Below are 19,092 nucleotides of genomic sequence, written 5' to 3' on the forward strand. Positions count from 1 at the left end.
GGGGCACATTCCGCCGCGTTGCCGGGACACCCGTCGCCATGGCGACCGGGCACTGCCGCCGGGGCTCGGAGCGCGCCGCGCAGTTCCCACGGAGCGGCCCGAGCGGCGGCGGCTCAGCTCCGGTTCCTCCGGGGCGGCGGGAGGGACGGGATGCGGTGCAGTGTTGTGCTCTCGCCTACCAATATTGCACTCGTCCCGGCCTCCCGCCGCCACGGGCTCCCGCCGCCGGCACCGGCGGGCACCGGCTCCCCCGCCCCACCCCCGCGACGGCCACCGGGAGGACGGCGAGGGACGGAGCCGAAAGCACGGGACGGGGGGGGGCGGCGGGCAGCGCCTTCTCGGGGCACCGCCCCCCCCCCAGGAACCGGGCGCGCAGGCTAGAAAACACTCAAAACTTTATGGCCAGACATGGGGCAGGGGCCGCAGCGCCCGGGCGGGGCGGGGGAGCAGCCCCCCACCCGCGGGGCCCCGCTCGCCCCGGTACCGGCAGTGCAAAGTCCGCGGGGGGCCGGGAGAGGGGCCCGGCCGGGAGCGGCTGCGGGGCCCGGGGCACCCCGGGGTGCCACTGGCTGGGGGGGCCCGGCCCGGGCGCGGCCGCTCACTCGCGTCCCTCCAGCAGGAACCGGCGGAACGGCTCGAAGTCGGCGGGGATCGTGTCTGCGGGGGGACAGCGGGGGATGGGGGGGTGTGTGTCAGGAGTCGGGGGGGACTACACAAGCCTGGGAGACCCCCCCCCTCCGGCCCAGGAGCGACCCCCGCAGCGGGGGCTCTGGAGATGCTCCACGAGCCCCCGGTTCCCAGGCCGGTGCGGGGGTCCCCGGGCCGGTGCGGAGGTCCCCGGCGGCCCCGCTCACCGTTGCAGCGGTACTGCAGGTTGGACCAGATGATGTTCTCCTGGGAGAAGCAAAAGACCCCCAGCCGCCCCCCGCGCATGGTGGTGTCGATGATCACCCCGGAGTCGGCCACCAGCCGCGGGCCCTCGTACAGCCGCACCCTGCGGGAACGGAACGGCCCAGTCGGGCCCGGTCACCGGGGAAGCAGGGCCCCACCGGGGCCAGTGCCGCGCATCCCGGGCCGGGGGTGAGGGCGCCGGGCTGGGGACGGGGCATCCCGCCCCGGGGGGAGGGGATGAGAACACTCGGGCGGGGCACCCCCCCGGGGCCGGACCCCCGGAGCGGGGCCCCCCGGCGGGGACAGGATAAAGCCCCCAGCGCCGCCCCCGGCCCGGCCCCGCCGCCTTTGTCGGGCGCTTTGCATGTGAAAGGCGCCGGCGGGGTCGCCATGGCGACGGGACAATGGCCACGGGGGCCCGGCGGGGCGGACGGGGCGGACGGGCCCGGCCCGCGGAGCCCCCCCGCGGCGGCCGCCCCGACGGGATCCTTAAAAGGGAAACGCGCCCACGGTCCCACCGGGGCAGGACCCCTCCCCAAGGCCAGCATCCCCCCACCGGTGCGGCCCCACCGCGGCAAGACCCCTCCCCCGGCTTGGCACCCCCCCTCCCAGGGCTGGACCACACCGGGGCTGGATCCCTCCCAACGACTAGCATCCTCCCTACCAGGGTGGCCCCACCGAGGGGGACCCCCATCCCAGTCGCTGGCATCCCCCCACTGGTGTGGTCCCACCAGGCCAGGACCCCTCCCCACGGCTGGCATTCTCCACACCGGGCTGGACCACACCGGGGCTGGATCCCTCCCAGCAGCCGGCATCCCACCAGGGTGGCCCCACCGAGGGGGACCCCTATCCCAGTAGCTGGCATCCCCCCACTGGTGTGGTCCCACTGGGGCTGGACCCCACCCAACGACCAGCATCCACCCCCTGCGCCGTGGCCAGAGCAGCCCCCCCCTAACCCTAGCAGCCTCCATGCCGGACCCCCGCTCACCTGATATAGCCCACCTGGGGCCTGTGCGCCAGCTGCCAGCGGTACGACGTCTTGTCCCGCCAGCCCACGTTACGTGGGTCCTTCCAGAGCAGGCGGACATGGTCGGGTGTGTGGCCCGTGTGCCACAACGCGTTGCGCAGGTGCTCCCCAGGGCCCGTCGAGGACTTCACTGCCTGTGGGGGGACGGGGCATCAGGGGGGACCCAGCTGGGGTGGGGTGGGGTGCGACCCAGCCCATTGGGTGGCCAGCACCCACCTTGAGCTGCAGCCCCGGCTCGGCCACGGCACGGAAGGGGGTGGCCTGCCAGTATGTCTGCTCCGTTTGCTTCCACATCACCACGTAGAAGCTGGCGCTGTCCTGGTAGCTGAAGATGAAGCCGGCGTAGTCATCATCGGTGACAGTGTTGACGTGGAAGGTGCCCTCGAAGTCCACTCCGTTGAAGGCTGTGTAGCCTAGAGGCAGGCAAACGCTGCGAGAAGCCCTCATCCCCAGCACGGGACCTCGCACCCCAGCTCCCTCCAGCCCACCCTTCACCCCTCTGGGAGGCAAAGAACAGCCCTCGCCCCCCAGCGCAGGGGGACAGGAGCAGGGGGGCTGCCTCAACAGGTCTGCACGTGGGCCAGCATCTCTTACCAACAGCCAAGCCTGGGTCACTGTTCATGGTCTGCACGATCTCCATGCCCTGTGGGGGACGGCTGGGTGAGGGGCAGCCCCAGGGACCCAGCCCCCCTCTGCCTCCCCCCCCACCCCCAGCAGCACAGTCCCCAGAAACATGGGGGGCAGCACCCACACCTGGTTGAGGACAACCCAGTTGGGATCAATCTGGGCATCTCCCTCGGGGTCCAGGATGACGGTCTGGTAGGCGCGGAAGTCAGTCAGTGTCACCTCGGCGCTCTCGGGGCACACGTCCAGCTGGTCCACCACCGTGTCGTTGTCGAAGTCCTCCTCGCACACGTCACCCACGCCGTTCCCTAGGGACACACGCTCCAGTCAGGACCAGGCTGAACCCACATGGCTCTGCCTCCTCCTGCCTGCCCCACGCTCACCGTCCGAGTCCTTCTGGTTGGGGTTGGGGATGAGGCGGCAGTTGTCTGGGCCAGGCGCTGTGTAGTCAGGGATGCCATCGTTGTCATCGTCATTGTCACAGTCATCCCCCAGCCCATCGTTGTCTGAGTCCAGCTGGGAGCTGTTGGGGATCTCAGCGCAGTTGTCCTTGGTGTCCTGATGCCCATCCCCATCGCTGGGAGCAAGAACAGGGTCAGAGCAGTGCCGCAAACTGGGGACCCAGCACCATGTCCCAGCACCCCTGAAGACCCTGTTGTCACCCTTCCTGGGTCCCTGAGCTGGGAACCCAGCTCTGCCCCTGGGGATGGGACAGGATGGGACGGGATGGGGAGGTGACCCCACAGCAGTGTGGTCCCCACCTGTCCTCGTTGGTGTCACAGATATCTCCTACCAGATCGCTGTCCATATCTGTCTGGAGGAGACCAGAGCCCGAGTTCAGTGGACACCCTGGGGTGAGCGGGCCCACCGGAGCCCCTGCTTCCCACCGAGCAGGGCCCTGCGTGCCCCCAGCCCCCCGCCCCAGCCTGGCCCCAGCCATACCTGAGTGGGGTTGCTCATTTCAGGGCAACTGTCACAGGCGTCCCCAACACCGTCCTCATCCCGGTCTGTCTGCAGAGGGTTGGGCACCTTGGGGCAGTTATCCAGCATGTTGGGAATCCCTGCAAGGACAGCGCTGGGTGGATGCCCTCACCCTCCCAGCGTGGTGTGACAGCCCCGGCCCCGTGCAGGCGGGCCAGACCCCAGAGCCGCTCACCGTCCCCATCGATGTCGTTATCGCAAGCGTCCCCCTCGCCGTTGCTGTCTGTGTCCCGCTGGTCGTTGTTGGGCACGTTGGGGCAGTTGTCACAGGCATCCCCAAAGGAGTCAGTGTCTGAGTTCTGCTGGTCCTTGTTGGGGAAGAGCCGGCAGTTGTCCTGTGGGGAAGAGGACGGGGATCCTGTGCTGCAGTGGCTGGCAGACGGGAGGCCACAGTCCCACACGGCTCAGGGCAGGACACCTCCTCCGGCATGCAGAGCAAGACCACCCCAGAGCCACAAGCCTGCTGCTCCCCAGGAGAAGCATCTTGAGGGTGTCAGCACCAAGTCAAAGGCAGAAGCCCTCTGCTCAGCATGGCCCCCACAGCCACAGGCACATCCCGCCTGCCCAGCACAGCCACCTCCACATTCTTGATGCCATCACCATCAGCATCGTCATCACACTGGTCCCCAATGCCATCATTGTCGGCGTCCTCTTGCCCTGAATTCGGTGTCAGGCGGCAGTTGTCCTGCAAGTGCAGACAGCATTAAAGGCAGGGAGGAGGTGAGGTCTGCAGCAGAGCCCTGCCACGGGCTCCCTGCGTCCCAGCACCCCCTGCCTGAGGATGCTGCCCTCCCCCCTGGGAGCCCACCTGCTTGCAGTGCTTGTTATTGTCGATGCAGGGCAGGGGCTCATCTGGGTAGCCATCGAGGTCTGTGTCTTGCCCGCACACATTGCCATTGCCAGCCCAGCCCACATTGCACTGAAGACAGAGTAAAATCAGGGGCTGCGAAGCAGGGAAGGGCCCCGGGTTGGGCAGGACCAGCTGCTGCTTGTGCCGACACCTCCTGCACCCCCTGCTTCGCCTTCACCTGGCCCCTGGACCCCGCTCACCGCGCAGGAGATTTCACCGTTCCTCTCGAACATGCAGAAGCCATTGATGTCGCAGGGGTTGGAGGTGGGAGTGCTGCAGGACCTCTGCGGGATGCAGCCGGACGTTTGGTTCCCCACAAACCCTGACTTGCAGGGACCACACTTGTAGGAGCCCTGGGAGAGAGAGGGTAGGGGCAGGATTAGGGGAGCAGAGTGGCCCCCGATGCCAGGCAGGGGAGTAGGCAGCTCTGCTCACCAGTGTGTTGGTGCAGATGGAGTTGGGGTCACAGCCCCCGTTGTTCCCATCGTTGCATTCATCGATATCTGTGCAAACCTGTGAGCAGTGGGGGAGAAACCATCACCCGGCGCCTTTCCCTGCCTGTAGCTCTGCCCGTCCCTGCCCCAGGAAAGCGGCCCTCCTCCGGCAGGCACAGCATCCTCCGGCTGTCCCCACAGCTCAGGAGCCCAGAGCACCCACAGGGATGCGGCCAAGTCCCCTGTGCACTGCCCTCACCTGCTTGCTGGCCCTCGCATAGTCCGCACCCACACCAGAGACGGTGTTGCCCCGATAGCCGCGGGGACAGGGCTCGCAGCGGAAGCCGGGGGCCGTGTTGATGCACTTGGAGCCAGGGAAGCAGGGGTTGGCATGAGCGCACTGCGGCATGAGGAGAGAGATGGGCTTCACCCTCGGGCACGGCACCCCCCACACCAGGGTGGCCACTGGCCCGAGTGTCCCGGTGGGGCCTTTCCTGGCTCGGGGATGCATCCGGAGAGAGGAAGCATCGTCTGCCCACACTGCTCTGGCAGCACTAGGACTGCCGACCCCCACCCCAGGAGTGTGCCCACCTCGTCGATGTCGGCGCAGTGTGTGCCGTTGCCCTCCAGCCCCGGCGGGCAGGGCCCACAGCGGTACCCGGGGTACTCGTACGTCTCCATGCAGTCCACGCCGCTGAAGCAGGGGTTGGGGTTGCAGCGGGACCGGTGCTCGTGGAAGCCTGAGAAGTGGAGGGCCAGGCAGGGGGTGAGACAGGGCAGCCCTTGCCTCCTGAGGTGGGAACGGAGCTTTGCCAGCACTCACCGCAGACCTGGCACTCCATGATGGTGTTGCGGATCAGAGACATCTCCTTCACCTGCGAGGCAACAGAGCATGGCGTGTCAGGGGGATGCAGCGCACTGGCTGGCACTGTGCCCTTAGGAAATCCAGCCCGGGGAGAGCTGACGCTGCCCCACCACCTCACCTGGTCCCTGATGTCCTCCCGCAGCTCGGTCAGGACCCGGTTGAAGAGGGTCAGCTGTGTGACCAGTGCCTTGGTTTGCTCGCCTGCCAGGGTGCAGAAGGGACATGGTCAGCCCCAGGACAGACACAGCCTGCCAGGGCCGTGGGCTGGGACTGCTCTGCCCTCTGGCACTGAACCGGGAGGATGAGACAGCCAATGGCCCATCCTCATCCTCCTCCCTGGTCCACACAGTGTCCCCCCTCTGTAGCGCATCCCATGCCCTCTGATCCTCCCCATCCTGGGACCCTGCAGGTGCCTGGGGCACTGGGGTGGGCAGCAGAGGGTTTCCTGCCTCTGCAGAGCCCCGGATGCTGCCGTCAGCCTCGTGCCGGGGAAAGGGACAAAGAGAGCAGGGACTTACCCAGGATGGAGGCCAGCACGCTTGTCACTGCAAGGAGAGAGGCGAGATATCACCAAACGCAGCCACCAAAGCCCAGTAGCACCACCTTGCACGGCTGCTCCCGGTCAGTGTGCCCACAGCACAGGGGCTCCCACCCACCCAGGGCTCCCACCCACCCACACCTGGGCTGGGAGAGGCAGGAGCACCCCTCTGTGTGGCACGCTGTCACCTCCTGCCGCAGACACATGGGTGACCACAAAAGCCCCCCGCGCTGCCCCTGCTAGGCACAGACTGTGGCTGTGCTGTCACCTGCACTGTGAATGGACTCGTCTCCTTGGAAGGGACACTCGCTCAGGGCCCCGACGCGGCTCATGGAGCCTCCCAGGATCAGCTTCATCGACTCTACGTACCCCTGAGGTATGAGGGGAGACAGAGTCAGTTGTGGGGGGCTCTGCCTGTCCCTGAGGGTGCAGTGGGGGGGTCTCCAGCACTCACCTGCATCCTCTGGTAGGCCTTCTGCCCCGTGCGCACCTCAATGGACTCCACCTCTGCCAGGGGGATCTCCGACAGCTCGGGCAGCCCCACGCTGGAGTCTGTCTGCTTGCAGTCGATGTAGAGCTCCACGCTCAGCATGTCCCCGCGCAGCCCACTCAGGCGCACGATGATGGTGTGGCTCTGCCCATCCGCCACGTGCGCGTGCTGCAGGTTGACCGAGTGCAGCTTGTTGTCTTCCCGCAGGTAGCGCACCAGGACTGCGGAGGAGCGGGAGGGGGCCATCAGCTCTGCCCCCTCCCAGCGCCAGCAACCCCCTGGGTGCCCCCGTCACTGCCCCTTGGATGGCAGGAACTTGGTCCCCCGTTTCTCCCTGAGCATCGGGACAAGAGCGGGGCCAGCACGTCCCAGCGCAGCAGGCACCCACCTTTGTTGATTTTCCCCACTATGGAGACCTCCAGCCACCTCGTGTTGTCCTTCTTGGAGTAGAGCCCGAAGAGGGTCCCCCCTTGCTTGGGGGGCAGGCGGAAGGTGGAGAGCAGGTAAATGTCGTTAACCGTCAGGAGCTCCATCCGGATCTTGTGCGTTATGCTGGCCATCTGCCGGGCCTCACTCACCATCAGCAGGTCGATGACTGCAGGAGCCAAGCACGGGGGTCGCATCCTGACCGGCCGCAGCACAGCAAAGGTGCCCAGTGCAAGGCGCTGCGGGCCGGCCCGCTGCAAGCCAGGCCGGAGCCGGGCCACGGGGCGCTGCGCGGTGGGGTGGGTGGTCTTGGGACTACCGGACCCGAGGGGGGGCCGGGGAAGCCCCGAGGGCTCCGGCCCCGCCCAGCCCCGGCCCCGCGCGGTGGCGCTCCAGGACCGGCAGCGCCGCGAGGGACCGGTGGAGCCGCCGCCACCGGCGAGCCGGGCAGCGTAGCGGGGTCCCCGGCCCGGTTCCCCCGCGGGGGCGGCCACTGCGCCCCGCCGGCCCCGAGCATCCCGCAGTGCGCCGGGCCGGCCCCGCAGGATCGCGGAGCAGCGCGGGGACGCAGCGGGGGCAGCGCCCGAGCTCCCCCCCCCCCCCGCTCCGGGGCCGGCCTCGACGGACGGCGCGGAGCAGCCACCGGCGGCCGCCCCGCCGAGGCGCAGCGGGACCAGGAGCCGCCGGGGCGCTCCGGGGAAGCACGGAGAGCCCGGTCCCGCCGCCGCACGGCTGCCTGCCCGCTCCACACGGCACGCACCGGGCGGACCGGGAGGAGCCCCGGCCCGGGGCGAGCCCCGGCAGCCGCCGGTGCCTCGCGTGGCGCGAGCGGAGCCCTCCCGCCGCCCCCGGGAGCGGCGTCCAGGCGGGGCTCCCTGCCCCGAGCTGCCCCCGGGGGGTGCCGCCGGCCGCCCCGGCGATGAATGTCCCTCTGTCCCCTCCGCCCGCAGCCCGGCTGCCAGACCTCCCAGGGCGAGCCGAGCCCGCTGTCAGCGGCCCCGCGCCGCCGAGCGCAGCCGGGAACCGGCACCGGGGGCCCGCGGCTGGAGACAGCGGGGCCGGTCCCGGAGGAAGGGGGGCTCCCGCCGCCGCCTCCCGCCTGGCAGCGGGCCGGGCGCCCCGTCCGCCTCGCCCCGTCGGGGCGGCCCCGCCGCCGCTGCCCCGCGGCCCCGGCCGGCAGCAGCCTTACCGTGCAGCCCCGGGCGAGCCGCGCCGGCGGCGGCCAGCAGGAGCAGCGCCAGCAGCGCGCCCAGCGCCGGGCCCCCCGCGCCCGCCGGTGCCCCCATGCCGCCGGTGCCGCCGGTGCGGAGCGGAGCGCGGCGGGGCGGGGTGGTGCGAGCGGGGAGGGGCCGGCGCTGCCGGCGAGGAGGAAACAAAGAGCCGTCAATCACGGCCGCGCATCCCGGGGACCCCGGCGGGCGCTCGGCCGCGGTGCCCCGGCTGCAGCCCCGCCGGCCGGAGCGGAGCGGAGCGGGACGCGGCGTCCCGGGCCCGGGGCTGCGGGTGACCCGCCGGCCGCCCCGCCGCTGCCGCGGCTCCCGGTCAGAGAAATGGAGTGTGGCAGGCGCCGGTTCACCGGGAGGTCAGGCAGTCTGGGGCCGCCTCCCTGCGAGCCAGAGCCGCCCCAGCAGCGCCGGAGCATCCCAGCCCGGGGGATCCGGGGATGCGCTGCCGGGGGTGCCCCCGGCGAAGTGCCAGCCGCCGGGCCGGGCGGCGCTGCCCGGGCAGGCGGAGCCCCGGGGCCGGGCGGTGCTCCCGGGGCGGGAGAGGGGCGAGCGCAGCCAGCCCGCCTGGAGGGCGCTCAGCGGCGTAAATCAGCGCCGGGACGCGGCCCAAGCCCCGCAGCAGGAGTGAGCTCATCCCGGGAGCTCCTTCCCCCCGCCCCGGGCCGCGGGGAGGGGGAGCGGGGGTTCGGGGGGGGGGGGGGGGCTGGGGATGCCCCGGGCCGGCAGCGCGGTGCCCCGCGGGCGCTGCCCGTACCGCAGCCTCCCCCCGCCGCCCGGGATGCTCGGGGCCGGCCGAGCCGCTCCCCGCTGAGCCCCGGCCAAGGCGGGCGGGCGGCCCGGGACGGCCCGGCCGTGTTTACTCCTGTTTCCCCCGGCTCCATAACAACGGGCCGGGCCCGGCCCCGGGGCCGCCCCAGCCCCGCTCCCCCGGCCTCAGCCCCGCGCCAGCGGCTCGGCGCGCGCCAGCGGCCCCGGGGGCCGGGGGGAGCGGGGGGGCGGGAGGCCGGGGGAGCGGGGCTGCTCCCCAGCCGCAGGCGGGGTTTTCCGTCCCTCCGCTGCCAGCGGGCTCCCGCCCCCGTGTTCTTTCCATGGAAACGTGCGGAGACGGGGCTGTGGAACCAGGGATGCGGGGATGGGGAGCTGGGAATGCGGGGGTGGCATTGCGGGGTGGGGGTGTGGGGCCGGGGATGGGGAGCCAAGGCTGCAAAACCGGGATGTGGGACCGGGGATGCGGGGGTGGAGATGTGGAACCCGGGATGCGTGGACCGGGATAGGAAGCCGGGCATGCGGGACTTGGGATGCGGGGGTGAGGATGCGGGACCGGGGATGCGGGGCCAGGGGTGCGGAGGTGGAGATGTGGGACCGGGGATGCAGGGACTGGGATGGGAAGCCGGGCATGTGGGACCAGGGATGCGGAGGCAAGGATGCGGGACCAGGGATGCAGAAACGAGGGTGCCTAGGTGGAGATGTGGGACCAGGGATGCAGGGACGGGGATGGTGATCGGCGGCTGCAGGGCCGGTGCTGCGGAGGCAGAGATGCAGGACCAGGGATGTGGAGACAGGGATGGAAACCCGGGCATGTGGGACCGGGGATGCGGAGGTGAGGATGCGGGCCGAGGGTGCGGGAACGGGGATGCGGATGGAAGATCCAGAGCGTGGTGCGGGGCCGGGGGTGCGGAACCGGGGGTGCGGGACCGGGGATGGAGATCCGGGGCTGCGGGGGCGAGGATGCGGGCGGGGTGCAGAGCCGGGGTGCAGGGCAGGTCTCGGCCGCAGGGCCGCGGCCAGCGCAGCCACCCCCGCCCGGGCTCTGCTCGCTCGGGCACGGGGCCGGTGCGCCCGGTGCTGCGGGGGGGCGGGCGGGGCCGCGGGGGGGCGGGGCCGCCCCGTGTGGTTCCGGGTCGGGCGGGAAGATGGCGGCGCCCATGGAGCTGTTCTGCTGGGCGGGGGGCTGGGGGCTGCCCTCGGTGGACCCCGACTGCCTGGCCGTGCTGGTGAGCGGCGGCGGGGCCGGGGGCGGCGGCGGGGCCGGGCCGGGCCGGGGGGTCCCGCCGGGCGACCCCCACCTCCCTCTCTGCTCTCCCGCAGACCTACGCGCGGTTCACGGGGGCGCCGCTGAAGGTGCACCGGGTCAGCAGCCCCTGGCGCAGCCCCTCCGGTAAGGGCCGGCACCGGCGCGCCCCGCCACAGGGCACCGGCAGCCCCACGGCACCCCCCCGCCCCACGGCACCCCCCCGCCCCACGGCACCCCCCCGCCCCATTGCACCCCCCCAGCCGCATGGCACCCCCTCTGTCCTATGGCACCCCCACCCCCCCATTGCACCTGCCCGCTGCACGGCACCCCCTACCCCAGCGCACCCCCTGCCCCATCGTGTCTCCCCACGCCATCGCTTCTCCTTGTCCCATGCCCCCACTGCCACATGGCACCCACCCATCGCATGGCACCCCCAGCCCCACTGCACCCCCAGCCCCACTGCGCGCCCCCTCACCCTGTTGCACCCCCCTCATCCTCGCGCACTCCGTGTCCCGTCACACACAGCTTTCATCCTCTCACCCGCACCCCGCGCATTGCCGTGCCCCCCTGCCCCACCTTATGCACCCCCCACCCCCCCCACGTGTACCTCTGCCTCGCGCCCCCTCCCCGGTGGAGCCCCCCGCACCCCTCGCCCGTGGCAGGGTGGCATCGCGGGCACCGCTGCCTGCAGCCGCCCCTCTCCCTGCCCTTAGGGCGCCTGCCTGCGCTGAGGACGCGGGATGAGGGCACCATCTCCAAAACGCAGCAGATAATAACTCACCTCAGGAAACAGGTAAGGGGGGTGGGGGTGGGTGAGGGGCATCCCCTGTCCCAGGTTGGGGCTGGAGGGCACTGGAGCCCCCCTGGGAAGGAGAGGGAAGAAGAGGCGCAGGTGGGATTTGCCGCTTCCCTGCCGGATCACACCCGTTGCGCTTGCTCTGCAGAAGTACAATGCCGACTACGACCTCTCAGCTACGCAGGGTGCAGACACGCTGGCCTTCGTGTCCCTCCTCGAGGAGAAACTGCTGCCAGTGCTGGTGAGTCTCCCTGCGGAAATATCTCGGGGGGGCACGTAGGCAAGGTGGTCTCACCGAGAATGGGACCCGCTCCCCAGAGCTGTGCCGGTGAGCTCGGGTGTGCACCCACCTGCCCGGAGAGCCAAAGGACGTTGCAGGCAGCAAAATCCCGGTGGCCTGGAGCATCACCAGCAGGGATCAGGGTGCTGAGGGTCTTGTGTGGCAGTGGTGGGTTGTGCAGCCAGGGCTGGGGTCTTGCCTTGATCCTGAGGCTCCCCCAGCCCCTCGTGACCTCTGGGGCAGCCAGCCCTGTGCTGGGCACCTGCCACAGCAAGAGGCTGCGCTGGCGCCGTGGCCTGGGTACGGATTGTTCTCTGTGCAGATCCACATTTTTTGGGTGGACGCAAAGAACTACGTGGAGCACACACGGAAATGGTACGCGGAAAACATTCCCTTCCCCCTGAACTTCTTCCTGCCCAACTGCATGCACAAGCAGCACCTGGAGCGGTTGCAGCTCATGTGGGGAGATGGCTACATGGAAGATGAGGAGAAGCTGGAGAAGGAGGTGAGGGGATGTGGTCTGGGCACGGCAGGTCCTTGGCAGGTGCCCATGGGGGCTCACGTGAGGCCGAAATCTTAATTGGAGTCCGGGGTTCTTCCTGGCTGAGCACCCCCTTCCCACTCCCCTTCACACCATGGCAGTCTGCCACGTGGCTGGGTGGGTGACAACCCCCTGTCCTTCTTCTCCAGCTCTACCGGGACGCTCGGGAATGCCTGACACTCCTGTCCCAGCGCCTCGGCTCCCAGAAGTTTTTCTTTGGAGACTCGTAGGTGGCCGTAGGGAGAAGGTGCTCTGGGGTCTGCGAGTCCCCTGCACCCAGGCAGGACTGAGACCCCCTGGTTTGCAGGGAAGCTGCAGCCCACGCACGTCACTTTGGGGTGGAACAGGCTCGCAGGGGACAGGGCTGTCCATGCAGCATGGAGCTATGTGGGTGGCAGGAATTAAGGCTGCAGGAGGTGCCACCAGCCCTGGAATCTCTTCCCTGTCTCCTGGAGCCGGCAGAGCTCCTCCGGGCTGGGATCATCCTGCTCCCCCTGTCAGGGGCTGGAGGCAGAGAGCCCCCCCAAGGAGGGGTAGCCACTTGCCATCCCCTGGGGCACAGGGGGCTGGGGGTGAATGATGCATCTGGGTGGCTTTGGGTGGGGATGGTGGGAGGAGGCGGGAGGGACCGTGACCCAGTCGCAGGTCTCTGTGCCCCAGGCCGGCCTCCCTCGACGCCTTTGTCTTCAGCCGCCTGGCGCCGCTCCTGAAGGCGAAGCTGCCCAATGGGAAACTGCAGCAGCACCTGAAGTCCCTGCAGAACCTGTGCAACTACTGTACCTCCATCCTCAGTCTGTACTTCCCCTGGGACGGAGGTGAGATGTGTTCCCCTGCCTTGCCCCGCACGCTTAGGGTGACCTGTCCCCCCTGCACACCCTGGCTCTGCCCCCCCAGGTGAGCCCCCAGCCAGCGCCCCACGGGCTGCAGGCACCAACGGCAGCGAGGTGGAGGAGGACCCCCACAAACGGCGCAACCAGCTGCTGTCAGTGCTGGTGGGGCTGGCAGCCATGCTGGGCTATGCCTTCCTGAGTGGCATCGTCTCCATCCAGCGTGGTGGTGCGGGGCCGGCTGGCCGCCAGCCCATCGCCCTGGAGGAGGAGGAAGAGGAGGAGGAGGAGTGAGGAAGAGCTATGCAACTATTCCTCCTATGGTCCCTGGAACTGACTTTTTTTTATGCCAGGAGCCTGGCAGCATCGCTCCCTGTGGGTGCTCCGCTCTGCATCCCGCTGGGAATCACAGTCCTTTCCACGGGGAGCGCGTCTGCCACGCCAATAAACGTCTCTCTCTCTGCCAGTGTGCTCTCGTCCTGCCAGCAAGCTCAGGGCCCTTCCCAGTTTCCCCAGTTACACTAGCTGGAGGACTGCAGTGGGCACTGGTGTGCCGCCCTGTTGCCTGTCCTGCTCTGCCCTGGCACCACACCCTGCGTCCTTCCTGCAGCTCTGCCCCTCATCCCCAGCCTCGGGGCTCCCTGGGGGTGAGGCCAAGGGGACACTTGCAGATTTTTAGGTTCCTTAAAGCATCTGTGCGTGTCTCGCCAGCATCCCCCATCCTTTTTCCAGCAGCTGTGGGGCTGAGCCTTGGCATCCCTGCCCTCCAGCTGCCAGGCAGAGCAGGAGCAGGTTCTGTGGGGCTGGTCCCCCTGCCACCATGCTGCTGCCAGCCCGGCTTCCCTGAGAGCCATGGCATGGCCGGGGATGGTCCCTGGCCAGCTGCAGAGGACATGTCCCCAGCACAGGAGGGCACAGAGGACACGAGCACTCCCCGTGCTGGAGGGATGCCTGGAGCCCAGCTCCCGCAGCGGCACAGGCAGGGTGGCGAGCGGCCATGGCTGCAGCAGGAATCCCTCCAGCGCTGACAGCTGTTTGCGTTCCTCCGTGCCTGCTAGCGATGGGGAGTTCCTTGCAGCTGGCACTGCCAAAAGCGCACTGCGCGGTCAGCGTGGCTTCACGGTGACGGCCGAGGGCACATGGGCTGCAGAGCGGGACCAGGGGCCGAGGCAGATGCTGGGGGCCCATGTGCCCCAGCTGCACCACGGTGCTCCCCGGGACACCCTGGGAGCTGGCTGCGCCGCCGCGGTTTCCTCTGGCCGCTGCTGGTTTATGAGCGCGCAAATGGAAAAGCGGCGCCTGGCCAGGCTCGCCTGCGCGACGGCTGCCGGCGACACACAGCCCTCGCTTGTTCGGCCGCTGGCTGCTGCCGCCACCGGCATCCTGACACTGCTGCTGCGGGCACCCTCGGGGCTGGCTGTGTCCAGTGTCCTCAGGCTGAAATCCCTGGGTGCGTCCCCCCTCCGCCCCCCGTGCCCCCTGTGTGCGTGTGATGGTCAGGGGGCCCTCGTGTTGTGCTGGGAGCGGAGCCACGGTGCTGGGCTGGGGCCGGCTACAGAGCCTCCCCCACGCTGGCCCCCACTGGGAGGGGGATGACTCAGTGCAGCCCCCCCACCCCCCCCGTGCCCGCTCCCCCATAACGTCACTCGGGAAGTATGTGCCCGATGCTCCCGGTTCCCATTAGCTGGGGGGGGCTGATGGCTGCTCCGGCAGGAGAAACCGCAGCACGTGGCCGCCTGCTCCGGCCGGGAGAAGCCGCGGCTGCTGACACCACGGCCCTGCGCTAAATCCCGGCTGCGGGTCCTGGGTGCTGCCGGCCCCGGTCCCTGCTAGATTCTGGCCCCTGCCCTGCGGGGGGGCTGCTGCAGTGAGCGGGGCGGGGGGAGCTGCCGCCCCTCGGGTACCAGCCCCCTGCCTCCCTGCAGCACAGATCCTGGGCACAGGCAGGATGGGACCCCATCAGCAGGTACCACTGCCCCACAGCCTGCCTCCTCTGGCTCCTGGTGTGGCCCTGCCCGCTGAGTGGGCACGAAGGAGGGCAGAGGGGCCGCAGGCGAGGCTGTAGAAAACTGTTTATTTTATGAAAACATCTAGAAAAGAGCAGGCATCGCAGCCCACCGATCAAACAGGTCCCTGGGGTGTCACGGGGCCGTGCCCGAGCCCTGCACCAGCACCATGCTCCCGGTGCCGGCCACGGCTGCGCTAGGCTGGCTGCCTCCACAGGAACGTCTGGATGGAGTCGCTGGGAGCTGTGGCCTCGATGAAGCCCACCCGTGGGTCGGAGACGCCGAAGGACACGTCCACGGGGGAGCTGTGGGGAATGCAGGAGGGGCTGCGGGTCAGGGGGGGCAGCGGGCCTCTGAGCTGGGGCACAGGGCTGAGCCACTCACCGGTTCAGGACCACCAGGACGATGGCGCCATCCGGGCGCAGGAAAGCTGAGTGCTCCAGGTCACACCGGCGGCACTTCTTGGAGACAGCCAGCCCCACACGCTGTGAGCCCTCGGGGATGAACTTGCTGCGGGACAAGCAGGGAATGAGCCTGGACATGCCCAGGACTGCAGCAGGAGCCGACAGCCTGTTGCCGGCCACCCCCGGCCCCAACCCACCTGAAGTGCCCCAGGTGGTAGAACATGGGCTGCTTGTAGAAGACATCCTTGCTGCTGTCCACGATGATGGGGCTGTCCACGTAGTTCTTGCTCCAGTTGGGGCCCCCCTCCAGGTCCAGCGCCAGGTTCCAATCGGTCCAGCCCGTCACGTAGTTGTTGAGGTTCTGGGGGGCAGGGGATGCCGCTGAGCTGCGGGTGGGTACGGGGGTGGCCAGCGTGTCAGCGGCCCCTGCCCAGCCCTACCGTCAGGATGCTGTGGCTGTACTTGCTGCCGCGGTCCCAGCCGCCCAGCACCACCCTGGGCTCCCAGAAGTAGGAGCCAGTGGAGGCCTCCGTGGAGAGGAGGAAATAATCCGGGAAGAGGTGGTGGGTGATGGAGAGCGTGAGGTCGATGGGTGCCAGGAAGTCCAGGTACCAGTGGATGCCGATGCCGCTGATGTAGCTGGCAGCCACGGGGTCTTTGAGAACCTGGCAGGAGAAAGGAGTCACCAGTGCCCAGGGCTGGGGGGAGCCACAGTGGGGCTGGGAGAGCCGCCGTGGGGACTCACCACCTGGGCCCCAGTAGGGCAGCATCACCCTCTGGTCATCCAGGATGATGAGCTGGACGTTGCGGTGGGAGCTGTTGGCCAGCGCAGGGCCCAGGTCCTGTGCGATGAAGTCCCGCTGGTGTTCAGGGGAGAAGCCCAGGCACTGGAAGGGGTAGAAGACGATCTCACCGGCCGTGGGCTCATTCCCTGCCGTCACTGCCCAGAAGGTCAGGTTGTACTTGGCGTATTCATCCAGGAACCTGGGTGCGGGGGCAGATGGTCAATGGCCCCGTTGTGGCACCACCAGCCCCGGCCCTGGGCATGGTGACCCTGGCGCCACACCGCGCTCCCGCAGCTCCTCACCGGATGAAGTACTTGGCCCAGGCCTGGTGGTACTTGTCCCCGGGGCTGCCCTTCAGCGTCCCCCTCCCCGTCATCGCGCCGTTTGTCTTCATCCAGACTGGAGAGGTCCAGGGGCTGGCATACAGCGACAGTGGCCGCTTGGCCACCGCCTGGGCTGCCCGAAGGATGGGGATCTGGGGGGAATCAGGATGGTAGCAAGCTCTCCGGGTCTACCCAAGCATCGGCATCGCCAGCAGCAGGATGAGTCCTCTCCTTCCCCATCAGCAGGAAGGTGGTTCCCGTCCCCAGCCCAACCCGTGCTAGCCCGGCTGCAGCCCTGGTGCCTCGGGCTCATCCCGTGGGACTCACCTTCATCCGTGTGTCCTCCTCCGTCAGGTTGAAGTGCTTCAGCTCAAAGTCGCCCTCCGCATCAGCATAGGTGTACAGGCGGATGGAGAAGTCAGTGCTGGCCATGGGGACGCGCACGAGGTTGTACTCAATGCCTGGGGACAGGGTGGGTGGTGATGGGTGTCCCTGGGGTGTATTTGGGGGTACAGCCCCACGGCTTCCAGCAGCCTCCCAGCCCCTTGGCACAAGTCTCAGTAGCCAGATCTCAGCAGCAGGGGAGGCTGGACAGACCGGCCCCACCAGCCAGCAGCATCGCCCTGCCCCAGGCTCACCTTCCTCGGAGAAATAGGAGCGGAGCAGGTGGTTCTGGGCATCCTTGGACAGGGACTGGATGTTGATGGCAGCCGAGTCTGTGACAGAACCGCCAAAGCCCTTCACCTTCTGGTATTGCTGCGCCGTGTCCAGGGTGAGATGGAAATCTGCAGGGGACAAACGACATCGCAGCCGCCACACGGGGACAGACCCTGCTCCCTGGTGTGCAGGCAGGTGCTCAGCTGCAGCGGGTACCTGGGGTCTTGGTGTTGTGCTGGAAGCTTCCCTCGCTGCGCTCCAGCCGCTTGCCAGCCTTGCTGCTCTCGTACTTGACGTAGGTGCCCGGGGCCGGCAGGACCACGGGGGTCCAGCGTGTCGCAGTACGTGGCGCTGCAGGCGCACACCAGCGAGCCGTGGCCGAAGTCCTTGGCGTCGCAGGGGCGGCCGCCTGCAGCAGGAGGAGGGACTGGGCAGGCACCCAGGGTTGCAGCAGGAACCCAGCTCACCGCTTCGACCCACCACCGACACCGAACCCCCGGCTTTGCCATCCCGAACCGCTGACCTCTGCAGCCCCCTCTGCTCGAGGACTTGGTGCCAGCACTTACCTGCTACCCGCGATGCTGCCTGCGCCAGCAGGAGCCAGCCCAGGACGCTGGCACACCCAGGCCCCATGGCACCTCCGCTGCAGCACGGCTCGGACGGACGCCGACGGCAAGCACCAGGGCTGGGAGCGGGGCCGTGGTTGTCAGCAACCAGCTCCTCTCACCCTGTCTCAGCCCCACACCAGGCCACAGACCCAGGACAGGGACAGCCCCAGCATCCCCCTGCACGGGAGCCTCGGGGAGCAGCAGGACCCTCCCAGCCAGGGCTGAGCCCCCGCTGCCCTGCCTGCTCCCCACAGCCCCAGCCCAGCGCTTGCCTTCCCTCCCATGCTGCCGGTGCCCACGGACAGCTCAGGCCGCATGCTGGCTGGGGGTGCAGCTCCTCGGGCACGTGCTGCCCCACGGCCACCAGCCTGGCACTCCCAGCCGCCCACGCCACTGTACCCAGCAGCTCGGTTCACTCCCATCACCTCCCTCCCACTCCTACCCCCTCCTTGCTCATCCCACAGCTGTGCTGTGCCGCTCCACAGGTCCCTGGTGCCTCCCGAGCCGTGGCTGGGAGCAAACAGCTCCACACTCCTGACCCCACGAGCATGGCAGTGGGGGCTTACCCAGCCAGAGTGGTTTGGGGCTGGAGCCCCCTGGGCAGAGGGGTCCCGCACTTCCCTGCTCCCACCCTGCCCTGTCCCTTCTGTGATGCTGAGCAAGGAGCTCCTTGACGAGGGCATGGGAGGACCCCCCCCCAGTGCCTCGGGACCACAATGCCAGGCTGCTGCCCCCAGGCAGGGGGAGGTGAGGGTTGGACAGTGCCAGCTCGCTGCTCCCCGACACCGTACAGGACAGGGACCAGGGCCAGGTGGGCTGTCTCGCACATATCACCTCCCACTCCCTGTGCGGGGATGATGCCCAGCACCGTGGGCATGGCCTCAGCATGGTCCTGCTGGCTGGGCCCATCTCCACCCTCCAGCTGGTGAAGCTGCTCAGGACCCAGGGTACTCACCCGCTGCCGAAAAACCCTCCTGCCGTGTCTTGCTGGGTGCAGGGCAGCGGGGCGGCAGGACCTGCTTTCTGGGGTGCGTGGTAGGAGGTGACGGTGTCTGGTGGAGCAGGAAAGGTGAGTCCAGGAGAGGACAGCTCATGGGACTGTGCAGCTGAAGAGGAGCCTGAGGAAGGTTTTGCAACCTCGCTCCAATGAGAGCTTTCTGTACTCACCGCAACATTTGCAAAACTCTCCTGAAACCTGTCCCAGTGGCCAGAGGCAAGCTGCAGGGGGATGCTCACCAGTCCCCCAAGTGCCTCCATCACCCCAGACAGGACCCCTGCGGCCCCCTCTGCCCAGCCACAGTGCAGTGCTCCCCTTGAGAAGAGCCCCGTGAAAGCAGCCTGGTCTCCCCAGGGCGCCCTCGGGCAGGGGTAGGGTTGGCCGTGCCCACCAAGGTGTCCCTGCTGGGGTCCCGTGGCCACTTGGCCTTGAGTCCCAGCTGGCAGCAGTTCAGCTCGCCGCAGGCACGGGCCAGAGCTGCCTGCAGCTGGTGTCGCAGCTG

At 69.0% G+C, this 19,092-nt stretch overlaps 3 protein-coding genes across 3 annotated transcripts; 1 reads left to right on the top strand and 2 right to left on the bottom strand.

The window, feature by feature from the left end:
- Nucleotides 1-395: 395 nt before the first annotated feature.
- Nucleotides 396-9,261, bottom strand: THBS3 (thrombospondin 3). Its single transcript, XM_055696637.1, has 23 exons — nucleotides 8,316-9,261; nucleotides 7,089-7,295; nucleotides 6,665-6,921; nucleotides 6,479-6,581; nucleotides 6,191-6,217; nucleotides 5,791-5,873; nucleotides 5,631-5,682; nucleotides 5,399-5,547; nucleotides 5,067-5,207; nucleotides 4,809-4,886; nucleotides 4,574-4,726; nucleotides 4,332-4,442; nucleotides 4,101-4,208; nucleotides 3,699-3,858; nucleotides 3,485-3,603; nucleotides 3,304-3,356; nucleotides 2,926-3,119; nucleotides 2,672-2,850; nucleotides 2,513-2,561; nucleotides 2,135-2,331; nucleotides 1,880-2,052; nucleotides 855-994; nucleotides 396-657 (listed from the first exon to the last, which is right to left on the bottom strand). Exons 1-23 carry the CDS (start codon nucleotides 8,410-8,412, stop codon nucleotides 599-601), a joined length of 2,889 nt encoding a protein of 962 aa, XP_055552612.1. The 5' UTR covers nucleotides 8,413-9,261; the 3' UTR covers nucleotides 396-598.
- A 978-nt stretch (nucleotides 9,262-10,239) lies between these two features.
- Nucleotides 10,240-13,276, top strand: MTX1 (metaxin 1). Its single transcript, XM_055696807.1, has 8 exons — nucleotides 10,240-10,346; nucleotides 10,441-10,510; nucleotides 11,080-11,159; nucleotides 11,311-11,403; nucleotides 11,765-11,947; nucleotides 12,133-12,209; nucleotides 12,644-12,798; nucleotides 12,878-13,276. The coding sequence occupies exons 1-8, from the start codon at nucleotides 10,266-10,268 to the stop codon at nucleotides 13,102-13,104; spliced, it is 966 nt and encodes a 321-aa protein (XP_055552782.1). The 5' UTR covers nucleotides 10,240-10,265; the 3' UTR covers nucleotides 13,105-13,276.
- Nucleotides 13,277-15,012: 1,736 nt separating this feature from the next.
- On the bottom strand, nucleotides 15,013-18,850 carry LOC102056935 (lysosomal acid glucosylceramidase-like). Its single transcript, XM_005434614.3, is given in 15 exon segments — nucleotides 15,013-15,121; nucleotides 15,201-15,326; nucleotides 15,418-15,581; nucleotides 15,661-15,885; nucleotides 15,966-15,974; nucleotides 15,976-16,204; nucleotides 16,308-16,480; nucleotides 16,656-16,789; nucleotides 16,967-17,113; nucleotides 17,202-17,310; nucleotides 17,312-17,394; nucleotides 17,552-17,670; nucleotides 18,549-18,754; nucleotides 18,756-18,823; nucleotides 18,826-18,850. Coding segments are annotated over 15 exon segments (1,926 nt in total).
- Nucleotides 18,851-19,092: the final 242 nt, after the last annotated feature.

The sequence above is a fragment of the Falco cherrug genome, chromosome 19 (genome assembly GCF_023634085.1).
Source record: "Falco cherrug isolate bFalChe1 chromosome 19, bFalChe1.pri, whole genome shotgun sequence".
In the NCBI taxonomy this organism is placed as follows: domain Eukaryota; kingdom Metazoa; phylum Chordata; class Aves; order Falconiformes; family Falconidae; genus Falco; species Falco cherrug.